Source organism: Gouania willdenowi, chromosome 19 (assembly GCF_900634775.1).
Source record: "Gouania willdenowi chromosome 19, fGouWil2.1, whole genome shotgun sequence".
NCBI classification, from domain to species: domain Eukaryota; kingdom Metazoa; phylum Chordata; class Actinopteri; order Blenniiformes; family Gobiesocidae; genus Gouania; species Gouania willdenowi.
In genome coordinates, this window is record NC_041062.1 from 21337483 (window position 1) to 21350367 (window position 12885).

General features: G+C 39.0%; 2 protein-coding genes across 2 annotated transcripts; one reads left to right on the forward strand and one right to left on the reverse strand.

The window, feature by feature from the left end:
• Positions 1 to 1059: 1059 nt before the first annotated feature.
• Positions 1060 to 3113, forward strand: egr2b (early growth response 2b). The gene is made up of 2 exons (XM_028476548.1): positions 1060 to 1293; positions 1488 to 3113. The coding sequence occupies exons 1-2, from the start codon at positions 1146 to 1148 to the stop codon at positions 2618 to 2620; spliced, it is 1281 nt and encodes a 426-aa protein (XP_028332349.1). The 5' UTR covers positions 1060 to 1145; the 3' UTR covers positions 2621 to 3113.
• A 2890-nt stretch (positions 3114 to 6003) lies between these two features.
• Positions 6004 to 12602, reverse strand: adoa (2-aminoethanethiol (cysteamine) dioxygenase a). The gene is made up of 2 exons (XM_028476218.1): positions 12032 to 12602; positions 6004 to 7105 (listed from the first exon to the last, which is right to left on the reverse strand). The coding sequence occupies exons 1-2, from the start codon at positions 12365 to 12367 to the stop codon at positions 6668 to 6670; spliced, it is 774 nt and encodes a 257-aa protein (XP_028332019.1). The 5' UTR covers positions 12368 to 12602; the 3' UTR covers positions 6004 to 6667.
• Between the last annotated feature and the right edge of the window lie 283 nt (positions 12603 to 12885).

A 12885-nucleotide genomic window follows, 5' to 3' on the forward strand; every position in this document is an offset into this window, starting at 1 on the left:
GCTGAAAACATAAAGTTACATTTTTCTATTTGGTAATACTAATGTTTTTTAGCACAAACTACAGTTCAAACCCCTGCAAGAACATCACAATGATTGGTGGTAATGAATTAAACATTTCCATATTTCGAGTATCGAGTTATAACTAGAAAGTTTTATAATTATATATATTTTAAAAAAAAACATTATAAGATGTAATCTAATTACTTTATAGCAATGAAGATGGTAATTTGGTGTTTTATGGTGTCACCCAAGAAGATATTACTGTAAGATTAAAAAAAAAAAAAAAATCCCTGCCAGACGTTGATGTGCTTTTTGTGTTGTTTCACCAAATCAATCGCCCCCATTTCTAAAAAAAAAAGTTGTTTTTCTTCTATAAATATCTGTTCAGGACCGCAGCCAAACGTTCCATGCATCAGTTTATTCTTTCAAATTAGTCATCACAACAGAAGTTTCCAACCCCGTGTGTGTGTGATGGACTAAACACACACCCATCCCTTCTTTATCAAAGCATGGTGTGGTTCACAGTGTGGGTGGCTCATCGCTACAAAGACGAAGAAAGAAAAAAGCAGACATTGAGAGTGAAGCAGAAATAAAGCTGAGGGTTTGCCACGTATTTAAAAACACAGTCGACAACACTGAGAACGTTCCGATGATCATTTGACGAAATTGAAACCACACATGGAGCATCAGGGTGTTCCCCATCGCACCGGATACAACCTTTTATGGCTCCAATAAGCCGGAGGTCCTCTTTACAAGTTGAATATAACACAATTATTGCAGTTGTACAATATGCGATTAATTCATTTTTATTTAGTTGTTTGCACTTTGTGTGAGTGAATTTTATTTCTGTGCGTGTTTTTCTTTTCTTTTCTTTTTTTTTTCTCTCTTGCCGTTATTGTCGTCACGGAGCTTTCCAGCCAATCATCGTAGACGCGCTCTTCCACTTTCACATCTGCCAGCCTACTACCATATAAGGGCAATGACGTGTGTAGGGGCATTCTGAAGGATCCCCATTTATAGGCCCCGCAGTGAGGGGCCCGGTCCCGTTACTTTAGAGAAGCCAGCGGCCACGGAGGATGCACAGCTGACCCTCAGCTTTAAAAGCCACACACATTTGAAGGCAGCTCTGCTTGCTTTGCTCCAACATGACTGCGAAACCTCTGGAGAAAGTTCCAGTGAACCTCGGGGGGTTCGTTCACTCGGTGCCGGAGGGTGTGTACGCGGTGGATGACGCGTCTGTGGCTCTGTTCTCCAACAGCGACATGGGAGCGCATTACGAGCACATGGGCACAGGTAAGAACCTAATTTAATACTTTCATTACATTAATACTTTAAACTGCAAACACTATATATGGCGTTGTTGTTGTTGTTGTTGTGTGTGTGTGTGTGTGTGTGTGTGTGTGTGTGTGTGTGTGTGTGTGTGTGTGTGTGTGTGTGTGTGTGTGTGTGTGTGCTCATGCTGATGCTCAGGTGTGTGTTTCTATCAGATGCTGTGATGGGCGCAGAGATGAGCGCAGACAAACGCTCCCTGGACCTTTCCTGCTATTCCGGAGGCCTTCCTCAGCCCGCGCCCCACCGCGGACAGACCTTCACCTACATGGGCAAGTTTTCCATTGACTCCCAGTACCCCGGGAACTGGAACCCAGAGGGGGTGATCAACATTGTTTCTGGCATCTTTAACATGAGTCAGCCTCCCGCGTCCTCCGCCTCCTCCTCCCCGGCCTCCTCGGGGGCTCCGTGTCACTTCCCCGGCGGCAATCTGAGCCAGGACCCGGACCACCAGCACCTGTACTCACCCCCGCCTCCGTACTCCTCGTCAGGCTGCGGGGAGTTGTACCCAGACCCCTCCGCCTTCCTGCCCTCCTCCACCTGCCCAGTGGCCCCCTACCCTCCTCCCTCTTACTCATCACCTAAGCAGCCGGGCTCCGGGGGGGCGGAGGCTGGGGGCCTTTTCCCCATCATCCCCGACTACTCCAGCTTCTTCCAGCCCACCTGCCAACGGGACATGCACGGAGGAAGCATCCAGGACCGAAAACCTTTCGGAACGTGTCCGCTCGACACGTTCCGCGTCCCTCCCCCTCTCACCCCGCTCAACACCATCAGAAACTTTACGCTGGGTGGGCCGGGGGGTGGGGGGGTCTCTGAAGGAGGGCCACCGAGGCTTCCCTCAGCCTACAGTCCACAGAACTTACCACTAAGACCGATTCTGAGGCCGAGAAAGTACCCGAACAGACCCAGTAAGACGCCCATTCACGAGCGTCCATACCCGTGTCCGGCCGAGGGCTGCGACCGCCGCTTCTCGCGCTCGGACGAACTAACCAGACACATCCGCATCCACACAGGACACAAACCGTTCCAGTGCAGAATCTGCATGCGCAACTTCAGCCGCAGCGACCACCTGACCACACACATCCGCACGCACACGGGAGAAAAGCCCTTTGCCTGTGACTTCTGTGGACGCAAATTCGCCAGAAGTGACGAGAGAAAGAGACACACTAAGATCCACCTGAGGCAGAAGGAGAGGAAGTCCTCCACCGTGTCTTCATCATCTTCTTCATCATCATCACACTCGTCCAGCAGCTCCGGGCCAGAGCGGCTTCCTGTCGGGGTTTGTTCGTAGGTCGGATCATCTCACGGTAACACACAACTATCCACGTGGGATTTTCAAACTGCAGCGGTGTTAAACTGGAAGCATTGGAAACAAACTGATCTTCGTGCGTAATGACGCGCGCCATGCAGTCTCTTTCCGCACAGACATTAAAGACTGATAAAATTGCACTTTGGGCGCACTGACTATATTGAAAGTAAATAAAACCATTAGTCCAGGGGTGTGTGTGATTGAGTGGGGGGTCCCAGACCCGGGGCCAAGCACGGCCCTCTCTTTGTAAATGTGTAAAAGCTGCAATAACGCCTGTTATAGGCGGATATAAGTTCTGTAATTAAAACACCTGCTTTGAACGTGTTGCTTTACGAGTGTATTTCCCCGTATAGTGCCTTTCTGTGTTTTTTTTCCACGTTCACTGACACTGAAGGACATTTCTATTGTTATTTGTGTCCACCCCCCCCCCCTTAATTGCAAAGAAAAACATCTATTTTTGTAACTACTAAACCCTTCCCCTGTTCAGAGTGTAAAGTTGTAAATATGTTGACATGGTACCTGACTATTTTGTTGTATGTGCTAAAAATTATTAAACTTCATGAGGATGAGAAACAGTTCAAGTTTTGCTCATTTTTCTGATTTCAAACGGACCGTCTTCAGTGAGTCACAGCGCCATGTGCGCAGCGCGCGGACGGTTCTTCCCCTTATGGCGTTCAAATGAAAAATGAAGTCATGATTTTCTGTTTTCTGAGCAATAAAAAAAAAACACACACACAATTTTAGACACTTTCTAACACCTGACATGGTCAAAACCTACTAATATGAAGGAACAAATTATATAAAACTAAAGTGTTTTTCGTCACACACTTTGTTCTTTTCTGCGACCATTATTATTATTATTATTATTATTATTATTATTATTATTATTATTATTATTATTATTATTCGTGGTTTTGTCTGCAAATGTTGAGGTTTTGGGGAAACTTAAATTGTTTAGTCATGAGTAATGGTGCGTTTTTGGTTTTGAAGTGAGTCTCCTGACCGTGGGTCTTCTCATGTGTAGCTTTGCATTTCCATCCGTCATTTATATATATTTTTAAGTTAAACAGTTAAATCTGCACGAGTTAAAATGATCTACAATCCAAATTCTATTTTAAAATGTTACCATATATACTGCCGAAAACGATTTCTTGCCAAATGCCTGCAAACATCCAAGAGTTCTAAGATCCTAAACTGCAATGATTGCTTTAGTTTTTTAATCTTTGAGATAAATAAATAAATGTTTTCAGATGTTTATACAAGTATCGGATATATATGCTACTTTGTAAATTAATGTGACCTCAGAATTTTTCTTTTGAGAACTAAAATAGATTTACCTCCTACTTTCGATTCATTTATTTATAGTCTCTTTGTAAAACTTGTGCATTTTACTCCTCAAGTCCATTTTGATCATATTGGTTGGAAGTCTGTCCCAAATGATTTTCTTGCTGACTCTCCAAAACACAAAGCTGTTAAAAAAAGACAGCATAGCTAAATGCAATGTATCATGTCCCCTAACGTATACCTAAAGGTATATGCATGCTGTCTAAACATAGATCTATTTACTTCTTTTTCTCCTGAAGAAGTCCTGTCTGTAATGACGCTGTAAAGCAGAGGATAATAATTCTCATTAACTCTATATTTTTGCCTTATTTTACATCCGGAATTAATTGGGTTCGCTGAGCTTCTCAAAGAAGGTGGGAATTCATCAGGTAAACTTTGTTATATTTCAAGACTAAAAACCCTTTTTTTTGTTAAAAAAAATGCAACAATAATCAACCCATACTTACATCTTATTCAGAAATTAATGCATGCCTTAAAACTTTTTCCTGTGTTCTTTTGGTAAATAATAAACTTAAAAAATAAATACACTGACTTTAATCTGCACATGTGCTAAATAGTTAGTATAGTAAGACAGAGGAAGGTGTTTATATCATGTTTACGCCACATGTTTCTATATGCTTCAACTTAAATGAAATAAAGAGTATGCAAGTTATTGATGAGCATTGGGATCTGATTTATTATTCCACATTCTGTCAACAAACGTCTCATACACACAGCAGCAAAAAAGGAAATGAAGGCAACAGTAAAGAGCAACAAGTTTATAAAAACAAACGTCAATGGGTTCCTTTAGAGTCCTCTTAGATGATCAATCGTGATCCTTAACTGCAGCATGCTTGTAGTTGTTGTTAGCATTTGAAAAAAAAAAACAAAAAAGATCAAGGTCCCACTAAACCTCCCAACGCGTGCTGCGTTCAGGGTACTAACTATAAAATGGTTCTTGTGAAAAAAGTCTTTAGTGTTAAGAATCTTAATTCTTCTCCTTTAGAAAACATATTTTATAATTCAAATGTTCATCTGGAGAACTTTAGTTACAGCTAGCATAGTATTTGACTAAAATGCAACATAGTCAGTATATAGTCATCAGGACTATTTCACTTATATATTTTAGTTTCAGTCAACTAAATGTCATTGTAGTCACTCAATCTGTTCTAGATGTAGATGACTAAAATATAAAGTATAAGAGTTTATGCAATTAACATTAATCAACCTGATTGGATTTTATTCCAGGTGTTGAAATTATAGTTTTGTTTTTCTTGGTTGATGAAAATACAACATGATTTGTCACTTAAAAGAATGTAGTCAATGAAAATTTTTGGTGAACAAAATTAATAGTAGTCACAAGATGCCAAGCTATAGCATCCAGTCCATATTAAAGCTGCAGTATGTAGAACTGTGGCTTTCTCCTCTGACACCAGTACGTGGTGCGGACTGTGCGAGGTAGCGTCCGTTCTGCGTATGTTCCACCCGAATATGTTTGGGCTTTGCCGTGAAAGCCACGATGAGGACATTTTTTCTGCCGAAACGTCCGCTGTTGCACCTTCATAGGATGTGAGCGCGCATGCATCGACTTTTGTCGAGCAGCCAATAGTAACACCTAGAACAGCTGATGGGGCACATTGTAAGTCTACGATTGGCTGAAAAGTCGCATCCCACGCCTTGATTTCTAAAGCTTCAACACAGAGAAGGTGCCGAGGCTAGTGTCCTCAGAACACTTTGAATTACAATATGCTCAAAGGTTGGAATGGATTTTTCACCAAACGACACACACACTAGAGCTGGGCAATATATCAAAATTGAAGATATATTGAGTTTCCTATTTTGGCAAAAAAGAAAATTACAATATCACATATCGATATATAAATATATATTTAAATTTTGTATCAAAAACCTTGTTATGGGAGTCACTGCTTTTACTGGTCAGAACAGCATGTAAAGCTCAGTTACTGGATCACTGAGTGCATCCTAACCCACACCTTCCCCTAAACAAGCCACAATACAGAACTCACTCACACGTCCTGTCCCTTAGAGGAGAACATTTTACCAACAATTGAAAAAATATTGAGATATGAGTTTTGGTCTATATCGCCCAGCCCTAGCACACACAAACAATTATTACATACTGCAGCTTTAAGGATAATTCCAAGACTTTTTGAAGTGAGTTTTTCTTGGTGCCTGTGTTTGTTTACCATTTCAACTAGTTATTGGAAGCTTAGTATTTCTACATTTTTGTGATAAAAAGGAAGCATCCCAAAAATAATTCATATAGGCACACTATTAAAAAGGGCTTATTATGATTATCATAGTTAGCATTCAGCTATATCCTTTAAATTATATTTTGTTTTATTCTTCTTCTGACACTTTGTTTCGGCTCGTTCTGTTTTTAAATAACAAGGCATTTTATATTTAAGGGCATTAAAAAACATAATATATGTTTATCATTAATGATTTGTATAAAACAAATAAGTATTTGGAAACATCATATATGTACAGATTGAATATTTATATTCAGGGGTCTTTGAACATATTTTTGGAATGGGGAAAACTATAAAGAGTCATTAAAGCACAGAAACAATGAAGATAAATCTAACAGAAACCATCTATTGAGACTTAGAGTCCAGTGTGTACAATGGAGATTCTATCAGGTGGGGATGGTTAACAGATTGTTACATGCTGGGCGGGTTCCCTTCACATGGACACAGGGGGGCCGGGGTAGGGCTCTCCACCACACCAGAAGTCCTCCGGCTGAGGGATTTCAAGCAAATACACCTCTTTGGTCTCCTCCTGCTGCTCCTCACTATCCACAGCTTTGTCTGCTACAGTTTGCAGAACTTTGTAATAGTGACAGTCTCTCCCATTGTCAGGGTTGTAGGGAGGGGCCAGGATATCCAGGAAAGCAGCAGGACCGTCCACTGCATCGATCTGATGGAGGTTGTCCCTCATGGGAGTGAGGAGGCACGGACCACTGGGCTCTGAGTACTCGGTGATGGAGCGGAGCTTGGAGCGCCACACGGAGCTCTTCTGCATTGGAGCTAACGGGGGGTCAAAACAGGGTGGGGCGGGGCTTACGGTCAGGCTGTCCTCCATCTTATCAAAACAGCTGACACTCACCTTTCCATAAAGAACCTGGAGGAGACAGAAACATGGTGAGTGTAAGGACAACACTTCAATCAATTATTACTAAAGTTACAACTAGTGTTTCTGTTTGTCGTCAGCCTGATCACTGATGGTATGTTAGATCAGCGCCCATATCTGTACCATCACCATGTGCTTCTTTTCAGGAGAACCTACAGGCAGTGAGTTCAACCTTCTGTAGGGGCATAGAATTTCCACGTTAAAGGAATCATGGACGGAATCGACCAATGAAAACAGAATCCACTGTTGAACCCGGAAATGGACAGAATGTGAATAAAACGCTGTCACCGTGAGGCAAAGAACGTTTTTTTTTTTTTTCTGGGGAAATCTTTATGGGTACTGCTCATTAGGTGCACCGCCCATCCTGGCTGCTTCAAACACCAACTAAACCAGGGTTTCTCAAATGGGGGAACACAATGGCATTACAGGAGATACTTGAGAGAGAGAGAGGAACATTAACAAATGAAAGCCTTAAAAATATGGGGTTTTATCATGTTCATTTTTAGTTAAAAATGAAAATCACACTGAATATTACGAGACACTCACAAAACGACAACAAAAACACATGAAAATATACATAATAATAAAAAGAACAAACAACAAAATACACAAAATGACACCGAAAACACACACACACAGAGAAAAACACTTACTATTACCAGCAAAACACAAAATGACAATAAAGGCACACTAAATGAGAAAAAAATACACAAGTTCACTACAAAATAGACAAAAATAAGAGAAACATACAAAACAACATAAAAACAACACACACACTGAAATAGAATAATTGAAATAACACCAACAACAAACAAAAACACTCAAAATAAGAGAAAAATATTCTGAATAATAAAAAGAGCAGAAAAACAACAACCAACTACATAAATAAATCTATTGAGGAGGCACTACATACTGTTTCATTTCACTTATTTACAAAATAAGATTATTCAAAATGTGTGTTATTAATCATTCATTCCATCATCATGCTCTACAGTTGTTTTTTTTTTTTCAGAATTCTGAGGAAAATGTGGTCGTCAGACATAAGGGGGGATTAAAAATGAAGAGAACTTCAGCCCGTAAAAAAGTTTGCGAAACACTGGTCTAAACAAGTGGTTCTCAACTGGTCCCACCATGGGACCCACATTTTGTCACGGATATTAAATCGCAAATTCAACCAACAAAATGTTGTTTGTCAAAAATAGCTGTTGAAAACACATATATAATATTTTTTCCAACATAAATCTACATATTTTCCTGTGTAACATGCATTTCACAGCATGCCTATCCAAAGAAAAGTTTCTTTCAAAATAAAATACAACATGACAGACATTAAGCATTTATTTAATTTTGACCAGCTGTCCGCGACCCACCCAGTACACGTCCACGACCCACTTTTGGGTCCCGACCCACCAGTTGAGAATCACTGGTCTAAACCACCGGAAACACCGGCGAAACTGCCAAAAAAACTCATCACTCACTCCAAAATACGGAGCCACCAGTTCCCGCCTAACTTTTATGTGAAGCTCCGCTCGTTTCTCGTGAAGCGCTGCAAATGATGGAGGGACGTAACCTTCATCAGCTTCACCTGCTCAGTGTTTAAACAACATCTGATCAGATCTACAGACGATCTGTGGATAAAATTGTTTTGTTGTTGTGGACGAGACCATTGATGTCAGGGATTGTAGAGTCTGAAACATCGTAGGTTAATGATAACTTCTGATACTGTCAAATATTCTGATCCCTAGTGGTGAAATAACTGATGCATCCTTGCATCCATTTGTTTTTGTTTCATTATTATGGTCTGGAATGATGTCATCAGGATCATTTAAATTAGGTTGATTAAAACTTAATCAATAAACCTGCTCAGATTCAGTAAACCATTGATCCCTGAGGTGATATTAATGCTGCTCTCATACATCTTTATATTACATAAATAATTAAAAAGGAGCAGTCAGAAAAATCCATGTAAGTACAACTTAAATATACTTTTAACTGTAGCTTATTCATTATTTTAAATTACATTTTTATTTTTGACATACATTTTTATTTAATTATGGTTTGTTTTTTTTTTCATTAGTATTTATTTGTTTCGTCACAGGGAGTTAAAAACTAATATTTTCTGAAGAAATTAATTAATATTTCTAAAAAAACGTGGAAAACGGGAAATTTGTAACAAAATAAAATGGACCGTGTTTATTGTTGACATTGAGTCCAGTCTGTGTCCTGATGTCAGTAAAATCATCAAGGGACCAAAATGAATAACTGACATAAAATCAAGAGGCTAAACAGAATTCATATCTATTTATTCACATGTCTTTGTGTTATGTTTAAGTCTATAAGGAAAGACTGATACGAAATAATGCTTCACCAAAATATTGTTAATGATGTTTGTGCAAATTAACTTTAAATCATTAAAAACAAAATGAATGCAGAAAATACTAAGTTGAGTGCTAATACTATCAATTTCTGACACACGTCAGTGCTGCTTAACAAGCAGAATGAACTTGTTTTATGAAAACTGGAAAATGTCACTGCATATTAAAAATAAACTTTTCAGTCAGTACATTACCCTGGCATCAATGGTCTCGCCAACACAACATGCAACTTTTCCAACGGATCTTCTGTATGCGTAGTTTTTTTGACAGTTTAGATGGTGTTTCAGGTGCTTTAGGTGGTGTTGAAGGCAATCAAGATGGGTGGGGGGAGGGCGGTGCACCTAATGAGCGCTCCCCAGAAACATATGATTCTGTTTGCAATTCTGTTAACGTGGATTTTATAGCGCCCTATACTTCCCTTGAGTAATAAGAAAAAAAATATAATTTTTTTTTTTTTTTAAATAAATACATTTAAAAAAATGTAAAATAAATATTGATATTAGACCTAGTCTAAAATACCAACATTTTGAGCATATTTAGTATCACAACATTGATTAATAATCACAATAAACCAGTGTTTCCCAACCTTTTCTGTGATGTGTACTCCCCAAACCTCAATTCAAATGAAAAGTACCCGCAGCACTCAATTTACGTATGTTTGTTTCTGAACTCTATTCTGCAGCAAGAGCAACACTGGCTTCTACACATCAACACTATAACTGTTTACTCAAATTTAGAACACTTTTTTGCCATTTCTGGTGAATACAGGTCTGCTTTCCCCTCCGATATTCTATGACTAGAGATACAACTCGTAAAACTACCTAACTTTTTCCTACTATGTATTCGAACATATTCTATAGCTGATAATAATTTCAAAAAAAGGATGCACTATGCAATTTTTTTTTTTTTTGCGTCATCAGTGGCAAAATGCCACACAGGCACATTTATTAACAAACAGCTGCACAATATGGGCCACTTTAGTCTTTTTCTCCTTTGAGAGACAGCACGAGTGAGTCGCCACAGTTACATGACATTATTCTAATTCAGAATTAAGTATTAGGAATTAAAGTGTTCTGCTTCATGTTTACATGGAAATAGTACTTCCAATTTGAGGTTTACATGGGAAACAGGTTTATTCGGCTTTATTCAATTCCGGTTTAGATCTGGGGGTAACTGCTTCTCATATTTCACTTATTTAAGTATTTGTTATTTTGGCCTTGTTTTTTTCTTTTGCACCAATACAAATTCCTTGTATATGTAAATGTACTTGGCAATAAAAACCAATTGTGGGGGTGGGGAAGGGATCTGATTGGACAGGGGGCTAACGTGAAGTATCACATCTATCGGATAAACAAAAAAACAAAAAAAAAACAAACCTTTTCTTTTCGGCTACAACATGATAGGAACTATTTTCACTTTTATTTTGATTGTAGTTTTAAAGCAGCAGCTCAACGATAACACACTTTCACTTTTGTCTGCTGAGAAGGAGAAGTTTTCCATTTTGGTGATATAGAAAATTACAATATTTCCAATATCAACATATATTTCTTGTAGCTTATTTTATTTTAAAATACTTGTTTTAAAATTGTGAAGTTTTTCTTCTTCTCATAAATCTATTATTACTTCCATAATTATTTTTGTTATAGATTTTTTTTAATTCCTGTTTGTGTTGTTTGTTTATTGTCTTCTTATCTTTGGTTCTCTTCTTTTAAATAAATGTAGCTCCCATAAGCATCATGGGGTGGGGGTGGGAGGAAAGGGAAGTTAATTTTGAAGTATATATATATATATATTATTCAAGATTGGAGGTACCATTGTTTATTATACCTTTAATTTCTTTGAAATTGTTTTACTTTTTTGTTTTTCTAGATGTCGTCACCATTGCCACAAGCATGCGCAAAACAACCAGAAATTATTTATTATTTAAAGCAGAATTAAACATGTATGAGATCGAGGAATTTTTCCATTCAGAAGTCAAATCAGAATAAACCAGCTACATAATTTGGATTTAAGTTTTATTGGAGTTGGCCATTTCATTTCAAAATTAAGTGTTTTTCACAAGGTCTGTTTAAAGACGAATGAACTTTTATTCTGAATTAAAGGGGAATTAAAGCTCTCATGTTAATGTGGTCAGTGAGTTCTGTAGTGTGGCTTGTTTAGGAGAAGGTCTGGGTTAGGACGCAGTCAACAATCATAATATATTTCCCAGCCCTACAAGAACAAATAAGGAAGGATTTCATAGATATTTATTCCATTGATGCTGTTAATGTCAGTCGGTGAAAATACTACTTATTGGACACATACAGTGTCTGAAATAGGGTATGAAATTATAAATGATCCTTTCAATCAGTTATGCTAATGGGCAAATATTTACCATTTTTAAAATGGTGTTTTATTACAGATGTCATCAGGTAATTTAATCAAGTTGAAGAATGTTACTTAAACACTGCACTACGTTTTTGAACGTCTCTCTGCACTGACATGATGTGAGATTTAAAAACTTTTTTTCAAGAGCTGCTGATAAATGTGAGGCTTTAGAGACCTTGATCATGCCGTTCATTCCTGGGTGGTCGTGCAGCGGTATGGATACCCCGGTCCTCAGGAGGAACACCCCCATGCTGAACACGTCGCTCTCACAGATGTGCATGTAGGTGACCGGAGGCTCTTCACGCCCCGCCGCCCCGGAGCTCGGCTTACATTTCCGGGGAGCGATTTTCAGGTCCGCAGCCCTGACGGAGGACACCAGAGAGATGAGTTCATTCAGTTTGTCAGCGAAGACTTCATTGTCCTCATTGGCAGAATAGTTGAAGCCTTTAAAGGTGATGAAGGCCTGCTTGGCTATTTTCTGGATAAGCGCAGTTTTGTTGTCCCGAGGCATTGTAGCTGGGAAAAACTAACGGTGTAGCGGGAACCGTCACCCCGGCCGAATACTTCCGGTAGTTTGCCACCAAAATCACCCAGTGTCGAGAAAACCTGGACTGAGTTGGCCGAGCAACGTCAACTTATAACGTAAATCCGAGTTTTGGTAAAACAAACCAATGTTGCTGACGAAAACGTGTGTTTTTTTCGAGAATAGCTTCTGTCATCTTCCTTCTTTTGGCTTGCGTTCACGGAGCCTGCGCACAAAACGAAAAGCATCATGGGATATGAAGTCTTCTATATTCCACAACAGCAGTCATTAATAATAATAATAGAAATATGTCATCACTGAATTACATAGATTGTCCCATTTAGATTATTTATGGAAGAAATATCAAATTAATATGAACATATATGCTCCATATGCTAAAGCAATCAATGTCTGCTTTTACTCGAACTACATTTCCCAGAAGTCCTGATGACGTTTATGGTACGTGCCTTGGAGGGGGAAGGACTTCCAGGCCATTGAACTCTGGC